At 46.8% G+C, this 26,109-nt stretch overlaps 3 protein-coding genes across 4 annotated transcripts; all 3 read left to right on the top strand.

Annotated features, from left to right (window-relative positions):
* Positions 1-154: 154 nt before the first annotated feature.
* Positions 155-2,896, top strand: LOC125539931 (pentatricopeptide repeat-containing protein At3g62890-like). The gene is made up of 2 exons (XM_048703477.1): positions 155-2,381; positions 2,476-2,896. The coding sequence occupies exon 1, from the start codon at positions 204-206 to the stop codon at positions 2,109-2,111; it is 1,908 nt and encodes a 635-aa protein (XP_048559434.1). The 5' UTR covers positions 155-203; the 3' UTR covers positions 2,112-2,381; positions 2,476-2,896.
* A 142-nt stretch (positions 2,897-3,038) lies between these two features.
* Positions 3,039-7,944, top strand: LOC125539932 (protein UXT homolog). 2 transcript variants are annotated; one of them, XM_048703478.1, is made up of 9 exons: positions 3,039-3,450; positions 3,570-3,633; positions 3,868-4,344; positions 4,586-4,962; positions 5,325-5,542; positions 5,690-5,791; positions 6,571-6,678; positions 7,590-7,644; positions 7,744-7,944. In XM_048703478.1, the coding sequence occupies exons 4-9, from the start codon at positions 4,660-4,662 to the stop codon at positions 7,786-7,788; spliced, it is 831 nt and encodes a 276-aa protein (XP_048559435.1). In that variant the 5' UTR covers positions 3,039-3,450; positions 3,570-3,633; positions 3,868-4,344; positions 4,586-4,659; the 3' UTR covers positions 7,789-7,944. The 2 variants fall into 2 exon arrangements, with proteins under 2 accessions (XP_048559435.1, XP_048559436.1); XM_048703479.1 differs by lacking the exons at positions 3,039-3,450; positions 3,570-3,633; positions 3,868-4,344 and having other exon boundaries at positions 4,799-4,962; positions 5,310-5,542.
* A 145-nt stretch (positions 7,945-8,089) lies between these two features.
* On the top strand, positions 8,090-10,848 carry LOC125539930 (transmembrane 9 superfamily member 11-like). The gene has a single exon (XM_048703476.1). The coding sequence runs from the start codon at positions 8,227-8,229 to the stop codon at positions 10,237-10,239; it is 2,013 nt and encodes a 670-aa protein (XP_048559433.1). The 5' UTR covers positions 8,090-8,226; the 3' UTR covers positions 10,240-10,848.
* Positions 10,849-26,109: the final 15,261 nt, after the last annotated feature.

Raw genomic sequence — 26,109 nt, forward strand, 5'->3', positions numbered from 1 at the left:
ATCTTATTTCGAAGTGAAGTTTTGTGTGAAATTATTGATTTTCATAAATCAGACCTTAAGAAAAATTATAATACTTGCAAAAAGTTTGCAATACTCCTGTCCTTCAAGAAAAACCTTTTGGATCAATGAGCTCTCGCAGTCTGTCGTTCTCAAGTCCAAAACTTGGAGGTACTCGCCGCCCCGTGGTTGGCACCGTCGTCTCCATGCCGTTGGACCAGCCAGCGTCCGCCCGGCGCGCCCCCACCTTCCACGCGCATCCTGAGGCCGACGCGAGGCAGCTCCTCGGCGCGCTCCTGCCGCGGCGCGCGGCCACCGCCCGCCACGTCCAGCAGGCGCACGCCCGCCTCGCCGTCCTCGGCCTCGCCACCGCGCGCGTCCTCCCGCACCTCCTCGCGGCCCTCCCCCGCCTCCCGCCGCTCCACGACGGCGCCTCCTCCTCCTCCTACCCGCTCTCCCTGTTCCGCCGCTCCAACTCCTCCTCCGCCTTCGCGTCCAACCACCTCCTCCGCGTGCTCCCCCACCCGCTCCCGCTCCGCCTCTTCCCCGGCCTCCGGCGCCGCAACCCCCATTCCTTCACCTTCCTTCTCTCCTCCCTCTCCACCCACCTCGACGCCGACCGCGCCGGCGGCCCGGCCTCCTCCTCTCTGGGCTCCCACGTGCACGCGCTGGCCGTGAAGGCGGGCGCCGCGGCGGATCTCTACGTGCGGAACGCGCTGACGCACTTCTACGGCGTCTGCGGCGACGTGGGAGCGATGCGGAGGGTGTTCGACGAGCTGCCGCGCGTGCGGGACGTCGTGACCTGGAACGCGGTCCTCGCTGGGTACGTCCGAGCGGGCATGGCGAGGGTTGCACGAGAGATGTTTGATGAAATGCCGGTGAGAGACGAGGTTTCCTGGAGCACCGTGGTGGGCGGGTATGTGAAGGAAGGGGAGCTGGACGTGGCACTGGCGGTGTTTAGGGATATGGTGGAGAAGGGCGTGAGGGTGAATGAGGCTGCGGTGGTGACAGCATTGTCGGCGGCCGCACAGCTGGGTTTGCTTGAGCATGGCAGGTTTGTGCACCAGGTTGTCCATCAAGAAGGGATGCCGATCAGTGTCAATGTAGGGGCTGCCATGGTGGATATGTATGCCAAGTGCGGCTGTGTGGCAGTGGCGAGGGAAGTTTTTGATGGGATGCCGAGGAGGGATGTTTTTGCATGGAACGCCATGATCTGTGGACTTGCTGCTCATGGGTTGGGACAGGATGCAGTGGAACTCTTTGAACTGTTTCTCGGCGAGGGTTTGAGTCCAACGAACATTACGTTTGTTGGCGTGCTAAATGCCTGCAGCCGCTTTGGCCTTGTTGCTGAGGGGCGGCAGTATTTTGAATTGATGGCTGAAAAATATAGTGTTGAGCCAGAAATGGAGCATTACGGCTGCATGGTTGATCTTCTAGGTCGGGCTGGTCTTGTTCAAGAAGCCATTGAATTGATCGAAGGGATGCCTATTGCACCTGATCCAGTTCTCTGGGGCACTGTACTCTCGGCTTGCAAGAAACATGGCCTGGTGGACTTGGGGGTCAAGGTTGGTAGCAAGCTAATTGAACTGGAACCAGCTCATGATGGCCACTATGTCCTCCTTGCAAGTATATATGCGAAGGCAAAGAAATGGGATGAAGTCAGGGAAGTCAGGAAACTGATGTCTAGTCGGGGTACCAGCAAGTCAGCTGGCTGGAGCTTGATGGAAGCACAAGGAAACGTGCATAAGTTTCTAGTAGGAGACATGGATCACAAGGATTCCATTCGGATATATAACATGCTCGACATGATTAACAGAAGGTTGGCAGATGCAGGGTACGTACCAGACGTGTCATCTGTATTGCATGACATTGGAGATGAAGAGAAGGTGCATGCAGTCAAGGTGCACAGCGAGCGTCTGGCAATTGCTTATGGGTTCATAGTTACGGAAGTTGGCAACCCAATCCGTATTGTTAAGAACCTTCAGGTGTGTGGGGATTGTCATGAATTCAGTAAGATGGTGACAAAGGTTTTCAATAGGGAGATTATTGTGAGAGATGGCAGTAGATTCCATCATATGAAAGAAGGGAAATGTTCTTGCCTTGACTATTGGTAGTTAATCAGCTTATAGTTTTTTATTGTTGTTGAATTCAGTCATTTTGCTGGAGTCAAAGAGTTGGTGGCTGACATCAATGTTCTAGTTTGCAGCATATCCCAATTCATTTGACATCGGCAGCCTCCTGCTGCTTAAGTTTTCAGCTGTTTTTTTTAACCCAATACTGTAGGGGAGCCCCGACAGTAAATTCTATACAGGAGTTTGAGCAGTTGAGTCAAGCCAGACGCAAACGGGATCAGCAATATCAGACTTCATTCTAAAGTAGATGAGGTAAAATTCCCGCTTAGAAATAAAAGACCAAGATCCTAAGCTAGAGGAGATGTTGTTGAAGGTTTTCACATTCCTTTGTTTCTAAATGGACTAGGGAACAATGATGTAAGCTTCCAGGAAGAAGGGATTGTGGAAGTTTAATTTGGCAGAGGCAATCATGCTGTAGAAATTCCGAGATGAATTCTGGGGCAAACCGATATGATCCAGCATTCCATGCTATGACAGTGCCAGAAGAGATGATCACTGGTCTCAAGAGATTCAGTAGAGCATAGAACACAGTTGTACCCGTCTTCAATGTGCATATTTCTCCGTTGAAGCATGTCTCTGGTGTTGAGCATGTCCATGAGAAGCAGCCAGTCAAAAACTTGAGCAGAGAGGGGCACTCGTAAACCTCGGAGAAAGAAGAGTCCACCACCCCAGGGGTCACCAGCATTAGTTTGAGGTGTGCATCCTGGAGGATGGAGCTGAGGAGCTGCAGCTTGTCAATAACTTGAGCAGAGAGGGGCAGGTGGAAAGATACGAGATGTCGGGGTGAGCCAGGGCCTGGGGCTCAGGGATCTGGTTATTGATGGCAAAGGGGTCAAGCCTGGGGAAGCGAAGGTGAAGCTTTGTACCGGGGCCAAGCCAGTGATCACTCCAAAAACCCAATGGTGCTGCCCCTTCCGGCAGAGCAAGAGGGCACATGGAGGAATTTGCTGTGAAGATTGAGCAGTCTCGCTAGCAGAAGGAGCCTGTGGGGGACAAGACACATGAGGGATTGAGTCTTCATAGTAGTTCCAAACCAGCCTGACCTAGGCCATATCATTATTGTTGTAGAATTTATGAAGATATTCCATGAGGAGTGCCTTATTGAACTGTGAGGTTGGTGATGCCAAGTCCACCATCCATTTTTGGCTTGCAAACTTTCTCCCAAGCAACAAGAGCCTTGATTCTGTTAGAGAGATCAGATTTGCCCCACAAGCAAATACGCCGGGCTCTATCAACGTTGTTTCAGAACAATGATCTCTTGATGGAAGAACTCGAAGCTCTGAGCATTAGCAATGTAGTCATGGACAGTTGTCTTCAGCAGGTAAGAGATATGTTTTCATCTTTCTAGACCCTACAATTAAGCTTATCCTGATAGCGGAACCATAATTCTTGAAGAAGTATTCACAAATCACAATTACTCCTTTTTTGTCATTTTCTCAGGCGGCTTCCGGCCTACTGATGGATATCCCGCACGATGATACCTTAACGATCTCTTAAGCAGCAGGTACTTTCAGCTCAAGGTATCACAAAAGGCTGCATTCTCTTCATGATGACAAATGCATTGTTTTGATCTCTTCACATCATGCATCCATCAGCTTGCAATGCCCCTTTTCAGTAACTGTGTAGAGTAAAGGGATTTACAACAGAACTTGATACAACTAGACATGTTCCATTATGGACAGAGAACTGTACTGCAAGTGTTCAGTTTCTGACTGGAATTTCATTGGTGTGTCTGCAGGATTGGACATGGAAGTACAGTTTTACTCATGATGTTAGGAATGTTTTACACATGCGAAATTCATCGAGTGGGTGATAGATCTCCTCGATAATCTACACAAGGATAGATCAGGAAGTCTCGAGAAAGCTAGAGCAACAAAGGGTGGGTATCAAATTTGTAGTAGGCTAATGATGATGCACACAAACAAAGAAAAAATCTACGCAGACAGTGCTGGCAATCCTCAAAGTACCGGAAGCCAAAGATGCTAATATAAAAGTACATTGAAGTCTTAAAATGCCTGAAGGAGGATATTTCTTCTGTGTCAGAACAGTATAGTTTGGGAAAGTGATCAAGTGGTTCTTCTCACACATGCCCTTGCTGTTTAAGATGGCGAGGCAGTCACAGTGATCGGGAAAAGCCAAGATAATCGACAAAAGTCAAGTGATCACATTATCATAGCCTGAAGGCCAAGATAATTGGCGGTCACAGTGCCATTTGGTATGTGAATTTCTGTCTGATGTTACTGTTAGTAGTGGAATACGCTGACAAACAACAGCTAGTTTTGACCCCCTCCCTTTTTTTTTCTACGGAAAGCTGTAGAAAGGTTAATGGCTTACCACACAGGAACTGTATTTGTTTTGTTCTTCTTATTAACTGAGGAACTGTATTACATGTAAGATACTGTAGAAGCCAAGACAAGGCAAATGATTAGAATTTTCTTTCTTTCTTTTTTTACAAGTGATTGGATCAACCATACATATGCTCAACCTCGTCTCAAGAACCGAAGGCTGAGAATTGCAGATTCTCACCGATATGTGGGTAGTGCGAGCGAAACTGACAACGGGGGAGCTGGTCCGTCTGGCAGTGGCAGAGTCCACGCATGCATTGGCCCGTAGAATCTCGGCCGTCCACTCCACACCTACCCGATTCTCCAGTATCCCCCGTCCTTGCAGCAAGCCTCCGCACAAAACGGCCCGGACCTATGGCCGCCGCCACCCGCTGACTGGTCTCGCCCCCGAAACCACCGCCGCCTCGCCTTCAACCTCCTCCTGCCGCCGAGCCCACGGACGCCTCCCCGCACCGGAAGGCGCCCCCGAGCCCCGGACCAACGGCAAGGTAACGCCCTCCGCCTCTCTCCCTATAGGCTGCCTCCCCCGATCCCACAGCGCGCGCGGCGGCGTGTTGCCTGTGTGGCCTGCGGGTGTGCTCGGCGTGCTGTGTGCGTGCTACGTGTACCGATTTGATTGTAGCTATGATATATACTATTTGCTATTTGTAACAATTTGTTAAGCTTATTCTGATATATGCTGACGCTGTAGTATAAGGGTTACGTTCGTACACACACCATGTCCTCAGTTGCTGCTTATTGTAGCATGGTTGCATACACAACATATCAGTTTGAAGATTATGCTACATCAACAAATGACAACCCTAACCTATATATTGATACTAAAATTTTATAGCCTTGGCGGTGACAGAGGTGTCGCCGCAGCCGCTGTCCAGTACGGCATTATATATCTTGCGGCTCACGAACCTCAAAGGAAACCGCGGGGGGCATGGCCATGGCCGTGGCGGAGGCGCGTCTCCGGCAGGACAAGGTGAAGAAGTTCGAAGATTTCGTTGACCGGCGGCTCAAGCCTGACCTTGTGAACGCCATAGCCCAGCGTGATAACTTGTTCCAGCAGCAGAAGACTTTGTAAGCTACTCAGTTCTCTCCTCGTCTTCCCTCGTGTTGTAGCTGTACTGAAACATTCAGGCCCCCTGATTCCAACTATTCAAATATATGGCCTTAATACTGATCATCATTCTGATCAATGAACCTTTATTTATGGGGTGTTGGCAGCTTGGATTTGAAGAAGAACATCGAAAACTTGGAAAAGAATGGTGTAACGAGCATGCGATCCATGGTCAATCTTGGCTCAGAGGTGTACATGCAGGCAGAAGTGTAAACATCCTTTTCCCTCTCCCCTGCCTAAATAATCTGAAGTATAGTAACATAAACTCTCTCACTTTCTCTGTAATCTCTAGAAAAGGAATTTCTCTATCCTATTCCCAATTTAAGAAAAACCAAAGACCATCAAATAAAAATAATATTATTAGGTCGGTGGTTTGCACTCTTTACTCTTTATAGGCCAGATTATATTACTCAATCCAATAATGTCAGTATGCATGTAAACTGGAGTGCATCTATGCTTGATGTATAGCTTTTGCAGTAGGATAGACATGAGAAAGGCGTTTCTATATGCATCTGAAAAATACGAAAAGGTCGGCTGCCTTTGTAAGAAAAAAGTGGTGTTCGCATAGGGAGACAGCATGCAAATGAATTAGATTGATGTTCACTTCACAAATTGGAAGGATGCAGTTGGCCATTAAACAGTATAACAAGCAAACATGGAACTTGCTTTGATATGTCCTTATGCTGCTTCTTATTTTAACTCCAATTGTTTAACAACTGTTAGCTTAACATTAAAAGGTTGGAATAGCTTCAGATCATTAGACAGTATAGCAAGCAAACAAGGAACTTGCTTTGATATGTCCTTATGCTGCTTCTTATTTTAACTACATTTGTTTAACCAGCTGTTAGCTTAACCTTAAAAGGTTGGAATAGCTTCAGATCATTATTGTGAAGTGCTAATGAGAATTGACTGTTTCGAACATAAGCCTACCTTCAGATTTCTTGAACTTTTGAGATCTTATTGCATTATTCTGTTGTGATTTCTGCAGGCCGGACACGAGGCACATTTTTGTGGATATCGGTCTAGGTTTTCATGTGGAATTTACTTGGCAAGAGGCTCTGCAGTTTATATCTGTACGAGAAGCAAGGTTGGCCAGGTAACTCAACTCAAACATTTGAATATCAGATCTTGCTTCTGCGCAGCAGTTTTATTACGCGTGCAGCACATGTTTGTGAGAATGGAGTTATGCTAAAGAGATGTTGATGATTCAGGGAGGTTTGGGTGCTTTATGCTCTGTTCAACACAGTTTGTGTTGATAGTATATACTTGTTTTAGCCATATTATTGTACTTGGTTGAAAATGTTGGTTTAGGTGAAGTGCTTGGATTCTCCTTTTCTTGTGAATCAGGGAGAACAGAAAGAGATGGTATTCTCGAGCCTTGTGATGGCTCTTAGATTTCTAGATGATATTAGTATTTACCTATTCATGGTATCCATTTCCTTGTTGGAGCTTGATGCTCGCTTTAGCCATCAGATGCCGAATACATTTTATACAGAGGCAAAGCTGATTCTGTTCATCTGGTTTGTGTTACTTATCTGCATCTAATGTTTGCTTCCGTAGACACCCGTAGAAATTTCAGGAAGAGAACATGCTTATGTAGCATTCAATAGCATTGTAAACTGTTGTTATTCGCCGTCAGACCATACTAGTGGGTCGCCTCCTTTGTGGCTCATAGCATATATGTATCATCTTAGATGTTTCGACTCTTGAATGCCTTTATGTTTATCGGCTAACTAGTACGGGCCCAGTTGTGTAGCCACATCATTCCATTCTGTGTGCGTGTGCTCAGGTATAGCCTGCCCTGCTTGCTTTATAATAGGTTGTTTGTACTACAGCTACTGCCATTCTCAATGTTGAGCCCTTGTACGACACATTCATATGCTGTTATGGTTTCCCTTTAATTTTTATGCTTGAACGTGCCCCTTTTTTCTTGTAAAGCTCCTGATTCTCTGTAGTTGACATCCATTCACTCACATGTTAAAGTTGTAAACTTTTGCGTGTTTGCAGACAGATAGATGAGTACACACACCTCATTGCGAGCATAAAAGCACAGATCAAGATGGTATGTAGAACAAACTGCGTGCTTCGTTTATGCAGTATAGATGATGTTATAATCTGCTTATGTTCAGATGGTACTCCCTCTTATACTGTTTAAATGCAGGTGTGTGAAGGTATCCGTGAACTCCTGCAGTTAGCAGCGGAGTGAGCATTAGGGTCCCAATGCCAAGAATGTATGCCAAGAACGCAGCTCTCCCAAATCCCAATGTTTTTGTTTTAGGGTCCCAAATCCCAATGTTGATCAGGAGGCATTGTGTAAGTATAGGTGAAAGAAGTGGCAAAAGAGAATACTTTGCTTGATCTAGCATCCTGCCCGGGCGTGCCTCCTTTTCGTAAGTCTGGGAGATAAATCGTGGCGTGGCGTGCATGAGTGATGTCAACTCTCTGTTCTTGGACGGATGAGTGATTCAGTGGAGTGGAGCTGGGTCGTTCCTTCCCTTTGCTTGCAAAGTACAGTAGTATTCAAGAAAGCAGACGTCATCAATAAGAAGAGTTTCACACCCAGAATCTCATCGCCCAGCAAACAGCATCGATCGAGCAGCAAACCGGCGACCTCTTCCTGCTCCTGCATTGCAAGCCCAAGGCAATGGCGGCAATGGCTTCCCCCACCACGTCCACCATCCTCTCCACCCTTCTTCTCTTCCTGATGCATTTGAACACCTCTCCGGCGACGGCCTTCTACCTCCCGGGGAGCTACCCGCACCGCTACCTCCCCGGCGAGGCCCTCGCCGCCAAGGTGAACTCCCTCACCTCGCCGTCCTCCAAGCTCCCTTTCCCCTACTACTCCCTCCCCTTCTGCGCCCCGCAAGGCGGCGTCAGCCGCGCCGCCGAGAGCCTCGGCGAGCTCCTCCTCGGGGACCGCATCGAGACGTCGCCCTACCGCTTCTCCATGCTCGAGAACAGCAGCGCCGCCTTGTTCCTCTGCCGCACTGACCCGGTGTCCCCCGCCGCCGCTGACCTCATCAAGTCCCGCATCGACGATGCTTACCACGTTAACCTCCTCCTCGACACGCTCCCCGTGGTCCGGTACGTGAATAATCCCATCGCGCCGGAGGTGCTGCTCCGGTCCACGGGTTTCCCCGTCGGCGTGCGCGCCGATGACGGGGAGTACTACGTGTACAACCACCTCAGGCTCACGGTCCTGGTCAACAAGCAGAAGAATGGCACCACCAGGGTGGAGGCCTTGATGGCCACCGCCGACGCGTCTGAGCTTATCAGCCTATCAGGCGGCGGCGGCGGCGGGTACACCGTCGTCGGGTTCGAGGTCGTGCCGTGCAGCGTGGAGCACGACGAGGCGGCCATCGGGGACAAGAAGATGTACGACGGCTTCTCGTCCAAGGCGGCCGCCGGATGCGACCCTTCTGTGGTCGGCATGCGCGTGCAGGTCAACAGGCCGCTGGCCTTCTCCTACGAGGTTGCCTTCGTGGAGAGCGCCGTGGAGTGGCCGTCGCGGTGGGACGCGTACCTGGAGATGGGCGGCGCCCAGGTGCACTGGTTCTCCATCCTCAACTCCATCGTGGTGGTGGCGTTCCTGGCGGCCATCGTGCTGGTCATCCTGCTGCGCACCGTGCGGCGCGACCTCGCGCAGTACGAGGAGCTCGGCAGCGAGGCGGCCCCGCACGCCGACGACATGGCCGGGTGGAAGCTCGTGGCCGGGGACGCGTTCCGGGAGCCCAGCCACCCGGTGCTCCTGTGTGTGATGGTCGGCGACGGCGTGCGCATCCTGGGCATGGGCATGGTCACCATCCTCTTCGCGGCGCTCGGGTTCATGTCTCCGGCATCCCGGGGCGCGCTCGTCAGCGGCATGCTCTGCTTGTACCTCGTCCTGGGCCTCGCCGCCGGGTACACCTCCGTGCGCCTCTGGAAGACGGTGCGGCACGGCGACAGCGCCGGGTGGAAGGCCGTGGCATGGCGCGCCTCCTTCGTGTTCCCGGGCGTCGGGTTCTCCGTCTTCACGGCGCTCAACTGCGTGCTGTGGCACAACGGCAGCACGGGCGCCGTGCCGTTCGCGCTGTTCGTGGTGCTGATCCTGCTCTGGTTCTTCGTGTCGGTGCCGCTGACCCTGGCCGGCGGCCTCCTGGCGTCGCGCGTGCGCGGCCACGTGGAGTACCCCGTGAAGACGAACAAAATCGCGCGGCAGGTGCCGGCGGCGCAGTGCTCGCCGTGGGTTTTCGTGGCGGTGGCGGGCACGCTGCCGTTCGGGACGCTCTTCATCGAGCTCTTCTTCATCATGTCGAGCCTGTGGCTGGGGCGGGTGTACTACGTGTTCGGGTTCCTGCTGGTGGTGCTGGGGCTGCTGGTGGCGGTGTGCGCCGAGGTGTCGGTGGTGCTCACGTACATGGGGCTGTGCGTGGAGGACTGGCGGTGGTGGTGGCGCTCCTTCTTCGCCTCCGGCTCCGTGGCCGCCTACATCCTCGGGTACGCCGTGTACTACCTCGTGTTCGACCTGCACAGCCTCAGCGGCCCGGTGTCCGCCGCGCTCTACGTCGGGTACTCGCTGCTCATGGCGCTCGCCGTCATGCTGGCCACCGGCGCCGTCGGGCTCGCCGCCTCCTTCTGCTTCGTCTACTGCCTCTTCTCCACCGTGAAGCTCGATTGATGACCCCCGTGTTGTTTCCTGTCATTTTAGATTATCTTTTTTTTTTGCCTGACGGTAACATTTCAGATTTTAATCTCTGTTGTAAAAAAACTACTCATTGAAGCAAAGATAATAAGCAGGGGTAAATTCCTATTCGAAAAACGCCACAGCAGTAGCAACTACAGTTGCTTCTCCTAATGACTCTGACGAAGAACTCACAACAGATACAGCATGATCACTATATCAACCTGATCGACATAATAATCGTTCGTATATGTACAATCTACATCTTTACAAACTTTCGTGTTTCACACATTGTTGTTATAGTTTCTTTATCTGCTTGTGTTTGCAATTTTGCCAAGCCCCATTGATGTGGGAGTATTATAATTGGGTTAGCATACAATAGGTAATGTTGAATTATAATTATACAATATTGTTACATCAAGACATGATAGGATTTGATTTTATATGTACTTAAAAAGTTTGATTAAGTTTTATGTGGATGAAGTGTTCGAAGGCCGAGGAAATTGATTTGAGAAGAATAAGGAGAGGCGGCAGTTCAAGCTTTGGGATTTCCAAGGCACCCAAAGTAAATATTCAAGGACACTCAAGCATCTAAGTTTAGGGATGCCCTAGATGACATCACATCTTTCTTCCTTAATAATTATTGGTATGTAACAATTTTTGTTTTGTTCACATGATATGCGTAAATTCTTGAAGCGCCTTGTGTTATTTTATTTTATTTTAGTGATGCACCATCCTGGTATGAAATAGTCCTTGATTAATTTATTGAATGTTCTTTGCACTTCATTTATATCTTTTGAGTATGACTTTATAGAATGATTCATGTGCTTCACTTGTATCTTTTCAAGTTTGGATGCCCGCTTATCTACATTTCGAACACCGTTATTTGTGGAATACTCTCTTGCTTCACTTATATTTGTTAGAGCTTAGCCGAGTATTTTATAGAAAGAATTAAACTCTCATGTTTCATTTATATCTATTATAGAGTTATAATAGGAATTTATCATTCACATGGTTAGTCATAAAATTCTGCATAAAACTTGTAGATCACCGAATATAATAAGTTTGATTTAATGTCGTCAGAATGAATATTCGGCCGTATACTAGTTTTATCTTAGTTCGGTATCGTTTTCGGTTAAAAATATATTCAAAATGTAAATATTTTCGTCCAGTTTGTATAAAATCTACCGTGTTTGCATGAATTTTGTTCGCTTGGTTCAAAAAGTTGTTGACATGTATGCGGATAGCATTGGATGGCGGTCTCTCGCATCCGTGTCTGCGGACTGACCCCTGTCCATGGACAGATGCGGGAGGAAATTTATAAGTCGCCGTTGGAGATGCCCTTAAGAGCAACTCTAGCAGACTCCGCATCCGGCCGGCCTGCAAAACGCGTTTGCATGTCGTGGAAAACCGCTTTTGCGGGCTGGCTCGGACGGCCACAAATGCAGACCCCCCAAACGGACACGTAAAAAAGTATATTCCGTGAATATTTTTTTTACGGGTCGACTTCTGTGGGTTCTGCTCGGACACCGCCGTGACGATCCGCAAACAAAAAACGACAATTCTCGCATTTGACATAGGTTTCCACAAATAAGTTCAAATTCAAACGACATAACACAGTTTTACGCGCAAATAAAAGCGAAGTTCAGTACGACAAACGCAAAAGAGGGCCCTGCAAAAGTCTACGCCCATGTCCGGCACCATCTTGGTCAATATTCACTCCGCACCATCTTGGCCGAGTCCATCTTGAAGTTCATCGCCACCAAGGAATCCACCTCCGGCGCTTGTTCCAACTCCCGCCCCGAAATCATCGACATTGCCACCATATGGAGCAGAGAAAACATCTCCGAACTGTAGCACGCACCGGCCGACGCAACTATTCTCCTCTTCAAGATTTCTCTCCTTACCATATTATGCCATGTTTTGGTGAGATCGTCCATGTCATTGCGGTTCATTGACATGATCTTGTTCTCTTCGGCGAGCAGCTTGGACATGGCTTTATTTTCTGCAGCGCGTGCTCTTCTCTCCTCAATGGCAGCTTTGCAGCCTCTCTTCCTTGAGCAATTGCCACTTTTCTTGCTTCTCCTTTGCCTGCTTCTCGGCCAACTATTTCTTGATCTCCAACGACTTCAACAACATCAACTCGTTTGATTGCACCATGGCATCAATCTTCTCCCTCAAGCTCGATGCTTCTTGCTCTCTCTTCATCTTCTCTTTAGTCTTCTTGTCGCCATCGGGCTTGTGCAAATTTCTTGGGCCATCATCATCCTCATCTTCATCCATGTTTTTAAGGGAGCCTCTCTTTGGTGGGGATTCTTTGTCGATCAACTTCCACTTCTCGCACTTTTTGAGCAACTCCCAACAAGGCGGCTTCTTTGTAGCCGGAATCTTCCTCCGTTTTACGCCGGCGACCTTGCCGACATTCTCCGTCGTCGGCGGGGATCGCGCTGCGGCGTTGGCGCCCGGAGCGCGGGCCTTCGCGGCGGGGGTAGCCGGATTCCCGCCCTGCACGACCACGTTTCCCTGCCACTTGTGAGCAGGCGCGTCGTTAGCTTGGGCGGCGGCGGCGGGGCCAACATGGCCGGTGACGAGATCCGCCCGAGGGGAAGGAGCGCGCGACCTTGACGGTGACGGGGGACAGCAGGGAGTCGTCCATGGCGGAGAGGGACGGCCAGGGAGAAAGCACCGAAGCGTGGGGAGGCGGGGCAATGGTGGCGGAGGATGGGGGGAGCGGGAAAGGACGCACAGAAATGTCCCTCCCGCCAAATCTCGCTGCGGATAGGGGCTGAGCTCGTGTTGGCCTCCCAGCCCGTGAAACTAGAGGTTGGGGAGAATATTTGTCGCGCCCTGCAAAACAATTTGCGGGTCGGGGCGGGATGCGGGGTCTGATCGGGCAGATTTTCCCGCCCCAACCCGCACTTTGGCGGTTATTTTGCGGGTTGGGGCGGGATGCGAGGTCTGCTAGAGTTGCTCTAATAGCCTTATTTTCCGTTCCTCTTTTTTCTCTCATTTTTATCCTTATTGCTTATGTGGTGCATGTAAGTATTGCTACTGTCTAATATGTGGAAAAATCTAGCGAGTGTTGGATCCTAAAAAAATGTGCAAGGGTAGAAAAACCATACTCCCTCCGTTTCAGTTTACAAGGTGTGCGCGTACCCTAGGTTACCAATTTTACCACCGTAATATAAACTATATAACACAAAAATTATACCATTTGAAAATAGAACATCTGAAGTTTATGATGGTATGTTTTTTGTAATATATAACTTCTATTAGGTTGGTCAAATTGACGACCTAGGGGTACATGCACATCTTGTAAACTGGGAGAGAGGAAGTACTAATAAGCTACGCTAGTCATTAATAGGTTTGGCTTGTTGCCCTTTAAAATGCAGTCATGCATTTATCGTATCCCCTCCATTTTTATATATAAGGCCACAAACTTAAATTATAGATACCAATGTAAATTTTAATGCCTGCTTTGCAAGTCAGCTTTTCTTTTCGTTTACTAGGAGGAGGAAGTAGCTGACTGTCATTATGACTGCATTCATGCAACTATTAAATAGGTTACTAGTACGAGAAAATATCATTAATTTTGTCTCGATTACTGGTGACCTTCTATAAATGCAAAACATATATTTTATAGTGCCTTGTATAAGTAAATGGAGGGAGTATTTCAAATTGACCAAGCCACTAGGATAATGCTCTCCATGAAAATGAAAAGAAAGGCACTTGGAGTTAAGCTGGTCCTCTGCTTTGGTAACGAGCTGATGTAACTGATTAGCAGGGCTCACTAGTAGAAAAAGGGCCATTTGTCCCGGTTCGTAAGGGCCATTTGTCTCGGTTGTTGAACCGGAACTAAAGGATCGTTACTAAAGCCCTCCTTTAGTCCTGGTTCTTACACGAACCGAGACAGATGGGCCTCCACATGGCCGGTGCGGCGAGCCCAGGCAGGCGGCCCTTTGGTCCCGGTTGGTGGCACCAACCGAGGATCAATAGGCGTCCACGCGTCAGCAGCTGGCAGGAGCCGAGATTTTTGTTTTTTTAAGGGGGTGGTTTAGGGGTTTTGGGGGGTTAATTTAGCTGTTTCATATATTGTGTTAGCTAGCTAATTAATAGAGAGAAGTGTCCTCTCTTATCTTCGTGCTTGGTCGACGCTACGTACTATACATATAGAGAGGACTCGACACGCTAGCTAGTAAGCAAATGAAGAAAACAGAAGATCATCATGAACATATGCATACAGAGAGAAGTGATATCGACCACCTCTCCTTCTCCGAGAGATTGGTCGAACAACAAGTTTTCGTATATCTATCCGACGCTACTGGCTACATATATACAATATAAGATCTTTTACAATATAATCTTCTAATTATATATGAACTCAGGTTCCATATGATATTCTCCGTCTTTATCAATCACATGGTCAAGAAAGAATGTCGCTAATTCCTCTTGAATTGCTCGCATACGATCTGGTGGTAGGAGTTCATCTCGCATCCGAAACATCTAATTTGAAGAAGGGGGTCAATACATACATATATATATATATATATGAATAAATGAAACTCAACACAAATGATGGTAATAAAATAAAATTGTGAATATTATTATTTACGCACTTCATATTGTTTGTCAGAGTAGCCCCGCTCACAGGTCGTATGGCGGATGGACTCGCAAACGTAGTATCCACAGTAATTATTCCCGGCTTCCTGCCACAACCACTTTACAAGAAATAGAGGTCAATCAAACTGAAAAGCAAGCATGCTATAAATGGTATTGATGAAACTAGCGCTTGAATCACTAGGAGATGCGTGGAACATGCTAGTAGTACTTACTTTCGGATGTCTAAATTGTAGCTTCTTCGGCAGCCCTGGAGCTTTTGAGGTGAATTTTGTCCAAACCCTGCTAGACAAAGAAAACAATTACTTGATATCAGGAAATGAACAAATGTAACATCCCAAAATTCTAAATTTTGGAATGTTATAATAAATAGATAGATTTGACTGATTGTTTGATTGATTGTCTGAAAGTGAGTGAATTCGAAACTTTTTGAAAGTTAAATGAGAGGGAATAAAAGGACTTTCCCAAACTTTCATATTTGCTTTCTGATCTCCATGAATTCAAATTCTTTTCAAATACAAAACCCTTGAGCGAAGATGATATGACTTCTTCCATTTTAAATTAAATGAAAGGGTATTTGAAAATAATTGGATTTTATTTGGAAATATTTCAATTCATAAACTTCATGCAGCTCAATGATTTTCATGAGAGAAGATAAAAGGACTTCTTCAAATTATATGAAATATGAATTGGGAGTTTCAAAGAATTAAATTCAAAGTTCTTTTGAATTTATTTTCAATTTGGAGTTATTTGAGTTTTATTCAAATTATTTTTCTCCAAAAATAAAATATATGGAAATTAGGGTAACATGATTCCCTACAATAGAAAATTGGAGAAAAGTTAATTTGAAATCATTTTGGTATTTTTTAAAATGATTTTAGTTGGATTTTAATAGACCAGTAGCACTCTTTGATTTATCTGAATTTGTGTGGATTTTATTTGAAGTTATAAAAATGTCCATGTTGTTGGAAATCTTTTTCTGAAAATTTTGATATATTATATGCCTATATAAAAATTTTCTTTTATTTTTGTTTTTATGATTATGTTTATCTGGAAATTGTTTAAAAAAAATACTCCCCGCCGCCGACTGGGCCGGCCCAGCTCCCAGGCCAGGCCGCGGCCCAGCCCACCACCGGGTCGTCCCCGATCTCCAGCGGGAGACCGAACCCCGCACGACCGCCGCCGTCTCCTTCCCGGAGTCCGCCTCCGCGCCGCCTTGCCTTGCCCCTTCCCCACGCCTTCGCCTCCCCTCCCCTCCTATAAATCCGCCCCGGGCCCCGCCTCCTCTCCTCTTTTCCCCGTCGCGCTGCAGCCGGAGATCGCCGCCACCAAGCGCCGCCGCCCTTTGCTGCTGTTGCCGCCGCCGTCGCCGCTGCTGTCCGCGCCACGCCACCGCCCCGCGCCGCATCTCCTAGCGCCGCCGACGCCGCCGCCTCACGTAGCCGTCGTCGCCTGCACATCGCCGGAGCCATGCCGCCCTCGCCGGAGATCCACCGTAACCGCCGCCATCGCCGCCTCGCCGGAGAGCCACCGGAAAACCGCCACCGCTGCCGGTTTATTTCGCCCGAGCCGGTAAAAGCCGCCGTTTTTTTCTTTTTCTTTCGGTTAAAAAAAACCTAGATCGGTTTTCCACAGAAAACCTAGATCTGATTTTTTTTGTTTAGTTATGTAGTGAGCGTTTACTAGTTATGCCTTTGGAGTGAACGGTTTTTGTCTTATAAGCTTCTAGAGCGAACGTTCGTTAGATAGATTTTTCTTTTTCTGTTTATTTACAGCCAGGGACCCATGTGTAATTAGTTTCTTCACAGTTTAGTCCCTGATCTTCAATCTATCACAACTTTTTACTCGTTTATCCAAATCAAACGAAACCAACGCTCACGTCTTCGTTATGATCCCCTATATCCATTAATCCAACCCAAACATGTTTTTGAAAATTTTAAAATTTGAATTAGATCAGATTTGAATTCAAACTTCGTTTGATCATAACTTGAGTTTCGTAGCTCCGTTTGAGTTGATTCTTTTTGTAAATCGAAGCTCTTGACCTAAACATTCTAATAAGGCCAAATTCATATAATTTTGGTACTGTTAGAAATTGTTTTATGTTGCAAGAGCTATTTGCTTGGTTTTGATGTTTTCCGAATCGACTTCTTCGTTCTTTCTGATCTTTTGAGTGATGGCTTATGTGTGGTTACTATTGTTTGCTTACGATAGATTGACCGGAGTGTGACGAGTAGAGCTATCAAGAGTTTTGAGTGCGAATCATCTTCATCAACATTGCAGGCAAGTTCACACTTTGATCATACCTTTTCTACAACCCATGTTTTATTGCATTAGATCAATCCTCTCACATTGCATGATTAGGATCTAATTAAACTGTGGGATGGGAAGTAGATGAGGTAGTACCTATCACCTGTATTATTATGAAACCTTTGGGAGTTACTTCTACGTTTGCTTATTATGCCATGCTATGCTAGTAGACGTGGATTGGGTGAGTGATATCCATGACAGATGTGAGTATGGTTAATTAATGGTTTATCTAAGGTGGCAACTTAAACACACATCTGGGTGGATTGAGGCACCTGATGTCTATCAGGACTTGCCTGTTTTTTTTCGGACCGCCACCCAGGCTCAAAGGGATCATAAGATAATTCATGCTAGTAACTTCCGTGTGCAGCCACATGCTACTATGGGCTCTGGCATAGTTGACTAAGTTGTGCGAACTCTTACGGGGTGGACTAGCAGATGTAGGGGTTGTAGGTGGTACGGTCTACCCCACACGTAAGGTGCTAGCGCTTCTGAAAGACTATGTCTCGGTCATCCGTTTCTCAAACACCATGTAGTGCGAGAAAACAAACGGAGGCGATCGAGTCATGTGGGGAAAAGTGCGCAAACCTCTGCAGCTAATCATGATTAGCCGTGTCCCCGGTTATGGACATCTTGAGTATCTAGTTCTTGGATTATCCTGTTGATCTCATCATGTTACTTTAAATGAATATTGTTGGGTTTAATGATGTTACTTAATTGGGATTGAGAATGCTGTCAACCATTCTCAATGTTCAACAACCACCATGATAGTTAATTAAAATGTATTCCTTTGCAGTAGGGAAAAATTGGCTTTTCGCAAAAACCTTATAACCATAGAGCTTTTCCACCAGCCAAATATGCATGTAGTGATAGACATTGTTCATCATTCTCTATGGTGTGAATTTGCCAGTACATTCAATGTACTGACCCGTTTCGGGCTGCAACGTCTCATGTTGCAGGTTTCTTACGACGAGTAAGTGATACGTTAGGGTTATGATTTCTACACTCAACTTTGCCGTTGGTGTTGATGGGAATCCACAACCTTGTTGCTTCCGCTATATGGATTGAGGTAATAGTATTTACGTTACTCTATACATGTGATTTACCTCTGTTATAAATCCTTCGAGTACTGTGTGTGTCAGCATACCGATCCAGGGATGACACTTAAGCACAGAGACTTGATCCATTCGGGTCGGGTCGCTACAAGATGGTATTAGAGCACATGTTGACTGTAGGACGTGACCCTAGAAACTGGCAAGCCCATAGCAAAGATTTTTCTCTACAACTTTCCCTTTCAAAAAGATCTTTTACCTCTCTTCTCTTCTGAGCTTATTCAAAAATTCCTTTTTAGTGAGACCATATCCCTTTTTCCCTTTTGACCACACAAGGATTCGACTGAAGAGATCACTCCAAGAAGTACAAGATATCAGACAAGTAAGACCATTCGGAATGAAGAGGATTTTACCATACATTATGATAACGGAAACTACAGTGGTTGAAGACTCTGAAGACTAGGAGAATTTGAAGGCTCTGAAGAATCCCCAGATTTGTATGACCTAGGAAGGCTACCCTGATGGAACTTAACAGATTATGGAAGTTGTCAACACCCGAGATCAAGGTGTATGGGAGAAAGAGCGGAACATGGAGAATGGAGAACTCAAAGTTTTGTCAAGAAAACCCTAAGGTAGGAGATATCAACTATGGAAGATAGCTCATGGCAATGACAAGGGCAGAAACACGGTTATCCGTGATGTCATCGCCACTGATACTATGGTCACCGAGCTGAGCTAAGCATGCATTTCTTCGGAAGGATTGGATGGTAGAAGGTTGATGGAGCACCTAACAGTAAGATGAAGTTTTAACCTTAGCTGGTGTATCGCCAGAATCTAGAGTAGTACATCAAGAATTTTAAGATGGAGCTCCAGGAAGCCGTATTTTGACAGGGAAGCATTTCGTGAAGAATTTAGGTGCAAGAAGCTGAAGTAGCTAAGCTGGAGGAGCAAAACCTCTAGATACCGGAGATTCGTCAGGAACTGAAGGACAGTCTGATCATGGTTCATGCCAAGGATGTTGAAACCCGGAAGTTTGGAATGCAACTCCAGAAATATTAAGGGACGACACGATAGACTTTGCGACAACAAAGATGAGCTGGCAAAAAGGACTTGAGAAAGACAAGTATGACCGGAAGAAGCCATTGGAGACATAAACAAGGCTTGAAGAGTTTGGAGGCGTTGAAGATTTATTGACCTTAGAAGACCAAACCCCTGTTATATACCTACGTTAGATGCGACGTTTGTGAGCTGTCATTTGTTTGATGTTTTCGACAGCCACAACAAAAATCTGTCTTTTCAAAACTGTTGTTTGCATTGTGTGTATCCCTCTCTATCCCTCTTATCTCACCCCAAAACCCTTGGACCCAATAGAGGATGAATGGAGATGAGCTTGTATTTTCTGGACCGATGAGTCAATTGGAGACAGACCGATGGATTCAGAACATGGAGGATCATATGGAGAACAACCCTATAGTCGGAAAGGATATGGCCCAGCATGCTCTTCAATGCTTTGAAAGAGGTGCTGCTACTTGGTGGAGGATGTACCAAACCATCAATGGATGGCAAGGAGTAACCACTTGGAAAGAATTTAAGTTGACTTTGCCAAAGTCTCGGCTTGTGTCCCAGAAGTTGAAGCCTTATGGAAAGGTTATGAAGAAACCTTGTGCATGCAAGATTTGTGGAGAAATAGGACACACCCATAAAGAACACAAGGATGAATGCCCTAATTGTGAAGGAAGTCACCCAGTTGAAGAATGCCCCACTATGCAGATTACTTGTTTCTTGTGTGAAGGGACTACCCACTATCCTGCTCAGTGTCACATTTACCCCATGGTACAACGAACCATCCAGCAGAAGAAAGAAGCAACGAAAGGAGCCCTTATGGAAAGTTTAGAAGAACCTGTGATGAAGGAAGATGTGGAGGACACACCCAAAGAAGAACCAATTAAACCCTGCACCAAGTCTTGCTATTCATGTGGAGAAGAAGGACACATCTCCCAGAATTGTATGAATGTGGATCTAGTAGAATTCCCGACAGAGGAAGTAGAATATGACCCACAGGAGATAGAAGCCCTGATTGGAATGGAAAAGTCCAGGAAGAGAAGTAGATTGGATTCCAGGAAGGATCTGAGTCATGTCACTTGTTATAAGTGCAAGGAGTCAGGGCACTACCTCAGCAATTGCCCAAAAAGGAAGCCAAGGACCCAAGTAGGCTACGTAATTACAAGGGAACCTCGAAACTTGTCAGAAGTAATGTGTTTTAGTTGTAAAGGAGCAGGGCACTTTGCTAGAGAATGCCCCAAGGAGAAGGAAACTTGTGATAGATAGTTGAGTTTGCAACAAAAGAAATGGAGTAGTAGAAGTGAGAACATTTTTCTTTTATATTGAGGTGTTGAGTTGAGACATGTAATGGAGAAGCGAGAGATTGTAATCATTTGAGAATGAATGAAGTAGCATCGTTGGTACTGATATGGATTCTATGAGTTGTTACTCCATGAAGAAGAATTTTGACCATTTTGAGGATATGAGAAATATGGTCTATGGAAGATTTGTGCATTTTAAGGGTGGTAGTACCCTGTAATGGATTTCGGACAAAATGAATATGAGTTTTGTCTCGATATGTGTGATGCCCCAAGAGTATGTGGGATGAAGTTGGAGACCGTCAGTTGTTTGGACCAAATGTGATCAAGGAGTCAGAAGAGAATGTTAAGTTGATTTGAGATAGACAGAAGGTAGCTCAGTCCAGGCAGAAGAGTTATGTAGACTCAAGGAGGTAGTTTATGAAATGGGAGATAGAGCATGTCTTCGTGTGACCCCTCTGCGAGGAGTTAAATGATTTGGAGTTAAGGTAAAGTTAGCCCCGAGATTTGTAGGACCATACCGAGTTTTGAAGCGTATGAGAGAAGTGGCCTACAAGTTGGAGTTACCCGAAGGACTGTCAGGAGTTTAGGATGTGTTTCACGGTTCCCAGTTGAAGAAGTGCCATGCAGAGATGGCCAATATTCCCCTGTAAGGACGCTTGACCGCGGAAAGGATAATGATGTTCCACGAAGTGGAATATGGACTTCATAAGTATAAGTTTTTATCTCGGTATGAGGGATATTCCACGAGGATGAAGAGATAAATTACTATTGGATATAAAGGAGGTATGATGTTGGAAATATGGATCAATGAAAATTCCATGATGAGTCTGAGTAATCATGTCCTAGTTTGCTGCCAATAGAAGGAAGAAAGACATTACAATTGTATGGATTGTAAGTATGCTAGGAAGCTGGAAGTTGGATGTTGGATGTTGGAATAATGATCAGTTGCCCAGCTGATGAGTTCAAGGACTACAAGTGATGAGATGGGCCATAACCCACAGGCCCCAGGACCTGCCAAGAAGCAAGCACATTCTTGCTGAAGGAAAAAAACTGGAAGTGGATATACCTTTGTCGACAGACGATTTTATAGGAGTTTACACAAAACCTAAGAGTTGTGAAGGAACGATAGATGTTTGTTTGGCTTGCAGAATCAATGGATTTATCCGAACTTGGTTCGTCGACAAGAGAAATTCTGCAATGCTTGTGAGGATGACCGAGTGTTAGAATGCGAGATTCGCTAAACTATATACAAGGTAATGATTTGGGTGCGGGATGGATTGATCACCATACCGACTTACTCTTATTATTCGCCTTGCTATATGGGATGGTAAATCTGAGTGACTTGCCTGTAGTAGAGAGACGACGATATTAAACCTTGTTTAAACCTTAGAATGGTATAGGTATTTTTCCCTTGTACAAGGCAGCTTTGTCAACCGTAGGTTATACGGTGAGGATCAACCCAGACCCATTCCCTGCAGGAGAAACCATAAATTGTTGACCACCATGAGATATCGATAGTCGTTTAGTTTTGGCGCCAGACCCGTCAGCTAAGAAGACCCAGTCTCGGAATAACCTTACCTAGATGAAAGACAGAAGAATTGAGGAAAAAGGTTATGCCACTACCGGAAGAGCCAGAGAAGGAATTTTCCGAGGATTTGAGAAGACCGACACTGTTAACATTATGGATGAAGTATATGAGTTTCGATGGAGCTGTAACCATGCTTCTAAGGGTGGTAGCACCCCAGACCCTGGTGATGATTGATGGAATTTGAGGAGACCCCCAAACCCTAACCTATTTCTTGCTAGCCTCTCCGAATCTCGAGGACGAGATTCCTTTTAAGGGTGGTAGGTTTGTAACATCCCAAAATTCTAAATTTTGGAATGTTATAATAAATAGATAGATTTGACTGATTGTTTGATTGATTGTCTGAAAGTGAGTGAATTCGAAACTTTTTGAAAGTTAAATGAGAGGGAATAAAAGGACTTTCCCAAACTTTCATATTTGCTTTCTGATCTCCATGAATTCAAATTCTTTTCAAATACAAAACCCTTGAGCGAAGATGATATGACTTCTTCCATTTTAAATTAAATGAAAGGGTATTTGAAAATAATTGGATTTCATTAGGAAATATTTCAATTCATAAACTTCATGCAGCTCAATGATTTTCATGAGAGAAGATAAAAGGACTTCTTCAAATTATATGAAATATGAGTTGGGAGTTTCAAAGAATTAAATTCAAAGTTCTTTTGAATTTATTTTCAATTTGGAGTTATTTGAGTTTTATTCAAATTATTTCATGCTCCTCTTTAACTCCAATGAGTTCATGCTCCTCTTTAACTCTAAGCGTCAAAATATTCACCCCCGAGACTCTCTGTAGGTTTTCATGTACCAATCATGGAATCTTCGCATCATCGTTGTTAGAGATCTTTCATCGTTGACGAGAGGCTTCCCATAATGGTATCTGTGTTCGTCCACCACCAAGAAATCATAATGTACATCGTCGGGCAGGTAATCTCCAAGATTGGTATAACCGGGCACCATCCTCGGATCATTAGCAATGATATCGCTAGACACCTTGAGCGGGGGGCACGATTGGTTCGCTTGTTCGCCGAGCTAGGCAATTTTTTCCCAGCTCGTCGTTATTTTAACCTTTGATCACTGATAGTACTTCCCGACCACTCTGCTTCAATAAATGAACTTTCAATAATGCGCTCATAGTTGCCTTTCGACGGAGACTTTGGTGGTTTCTTCAGGGTAGCCAGAGTGCGCTTCGCTTTCACCAGATCTATCTTCTCCTCCGAAGGTGGATGTTTCTTTACTTTCACCCCTTCAAAGAACTCCCTCACTTCGGCTTGCACGATCTTCGTGGTTTCCTCCACGGTTCTCTCGTATGGTAACTTCTCTAGAGGCTTGAGAGATGGACCAAATCTGTATTGCCTCCTGCCTCTGGCTGTACTGCTAGACGCCGGCCGAGCAGACGGAGCAGCTACGGCTGTCTTCTTCCGTTGCTTACGAGGCGGAGGAGAAGGACTACGACGCGCCAGAGCAGCCGGAGCGGTGGCGGGTCTCTTCCGCCCTTGCTAGCGAGGTGGATCAGGAGGAGGCGGCGGGTCTTTTCTGCCCTTGCTGGCGCAGGCGGAGAAGGAGGCGGAGTGCCGCCACGCGCCGAAGAAGGAGGCTGAGTGCCCTGATCACTCGCCTGAGGAGGAGGCGGAGGAGGAGGCGGAGTGCCCTGACTCGCCGGAGGAGGGGGAGGAGGCGGAGGCGTGCAATTGGGAAGGTTGATGAGCTCCTTCCGCCATAGGCATGGAGTCTTCAGAGAAGAACCCAGCCGAGTCTCCCCTTCACCCGTAGGGTGGTCAAGCTCGAGGTCCTCAAATCCGTCAGTTATTTCATCCACCATCACCCTAACATATTCTTCTGGAATCGGCCGGCAGTGAAAAGTGTTGGGGAACGTAGCAGAATTTTAAAATTTTCTACGCATCACCAAGATCAATCTATGGAGTCATCTAGCAACGAGGGAGAGAGGAGTGCATCTACATACCCTTGTAGATCACGAGCGGAAGCGTTCAAGAGAACGGGGTTGATGGAGTCGTACTCGACGTGATCCAAATCACCGAAGATCCTAGCGCCGAACGGACGACACCTCCGCGTTCAACACATGTACGGAGCGAGGACGTCTCCCGCGCCTTGATCCAGCAAGGAGGAGGGAGAGGTTGAGGAAGAGGGCTCCAACAGCAGCACGACGGCGTGGTGGTGGTGAAGCTGCAGTACTCCGGCAGGGCTTCGCCAAGCTCTTATGCAGGAGGAGAGGTGTTGGGGAGGGGAGGGGCTGCGCCTTGGATGTTGTATGCAACCCTCCCCTCACCCATCTATTTATAGGGGAAGGGGGAAGGGGGCCGGCCCCCTCTAGATGAGATCTAGAGGGGGGCGGCGGCCAAGGGGAGGGGGGCTTGCCCCCCAAGCAAGGGGGTGCCCCCCTTAGGGTTTCCCCCAACCCTAGGCGCATGGGCCCTAGGGGGGTGTGGCGCCCCAGCCCACTTGGGCTGGTTCCCTTCTCCATACAGCCCATAAGGCGCTCCGGAAGAGGTGGCCCCTCCCGGTGGACCCCCGGAACCCCTCCGGTGGCCCCGGTACAATACCGATATGCCCCCGAACCTTTCCGGCGACCGTATGACAACTTCCCATATATAAATCTTTACCTCGGACCATTCCGGAACTCCTCGTGACGTCCGGGATCTCATCCGGGACTCCGAACAACATTCGGTAATCACATACAAGTCTTCCTAACAACCCTAGCGTCACCGAACCTTAAGTGTGTAGACCCTACGGGTTAGAGAGACATGAAGACATGACCGAGACGACTCTCCGGTAAATAACCAATAGCGGGATCTGGATACCCATGTTGGCTACCACATGCTCCACGATGATCTCATCGGATGAACCACGATGTCGAGGATTCAATCAATCCGTATACAATTCCCTTTGTCAATCGGTACGTTACTTGCCCGAGACTCGATCGTCGGTATCCCAATACCTTGTTCATTCTCGTTACCGACAAGTCACTTTACTCGTACCGTAATGCATGATCCCGTGATCAACCACTTGATCACATTGAGCTCATTATGATGATGCATTACCGAGTGGGCCCAGAGATACCTCTCCGTCATACGGAGTGACAAATCCCAGTCTCGATTCGTGCCAACCCAACAGACACTTTTGGAGATACCTGTAATGTACCTTTATAGTCACCCAGTTACGTTGTGACGTTTGGCACACCCAAGGCACTCCTACGGTATCCAGGAGTTGCACAATCTTATGGTCTAAGGAAATGATACTTGACATTCAGAAAAGCTACAGCAAACGAACTACCCGATCTTTGAGCTAAGCTTAGGATTGGGTCTTGTCCATCACATCATTCTCCTAATGATGTGATCCCGTTATCAATGACATCCAATGTCCATAGTCAGGAAACCATGACTATCTTTTGATCAACGAGCTAGTCAACTTGAGGCTCACTAGGGACGTGTTGTGGTCTATGTATTCACACATGTATTACGATTTCCGGCTAACACAATTATAGCATGAACAATAGACAATTATCATGAACAAAGAAATATAATAATAACCATTTTATTATTGCCTCTAGGGCATATTTCCAACAGTCTCCCACTTGCACTAGAGTCAATATTCTAGTTACATTGTGATGAATCGAACACCCATGCAGTTCTGGTGTTGATCATGTTTTGCTCTAGGGAGAGGTTTAGTCAACGGATCTGCTACATTCAGGTCCGTATGTACTTTACAAATCTCTATGTCTCCATTTTGAACACTTTCACGAATGGAGTTGAAGCGACGCTTGATATGCCTGGTCTTCCTATGAAACCTGGGCTCCTTGGCAAGGGCAATAGCTCCAGTGTTGTCACAGAAGAGAGTCATCGGGCCCGACGCATTGGGTATGACTCCTAGGTCGGTAATGAACTCCTTCACCCAGACTGCTTCTTGTGCTGCCTCCGAGGCTGCCATGTAC

This window comes from Triticum urartu, chromosome 2, assembly GCF_003073215.2.
Source record: "Triticum urartu cultivar G1812 chromosome 2, Tu2.1, whole genome shotgun sequence".
NCBI classification, from domain to species: Eukaryota; Viridiplantae; Streptophyta; class Magnoliopsida; order Poales; family Poaceae; genus Triticum; species Triticum urartu.

Coding starts and splice junctions, on each gene's coding strand:
- LOC125539930 (XM_048703476.1), top strand. CDS start 8,227: ATGGCGGCAATGGCTTCCCCCACCACGTCCACCATCCTCTCCACCCTT.
- LOC125539932 (XM_048703478.1), top strand. CDS start 4,660: ATGTGGGTAGTGCGAGCGAAACTGACAACGGGGGAGCTGGTCCGTCTG. Junction 5,792..6,570: donor GTGTACATGCAGGCAGAAGT/GTAAACATCCTT, acceptor TGATTTCTGCAG/GCCGGACACGAGGCACATTT. Junction 6,679..7,589: donor CGAGAAGCAAGGTTGGCCAG/GTAACTCAACTC, acceptor GCGTGTTTGCAG/ACAGATAGATGAGTACACAC.
- LOC125539931 (XM_048703477.1), top strand. CDS start 204: ATGCCGTTGGACCAGCCAGCGTCCGCCCGGCGCGCCCCCACCTTCCAC.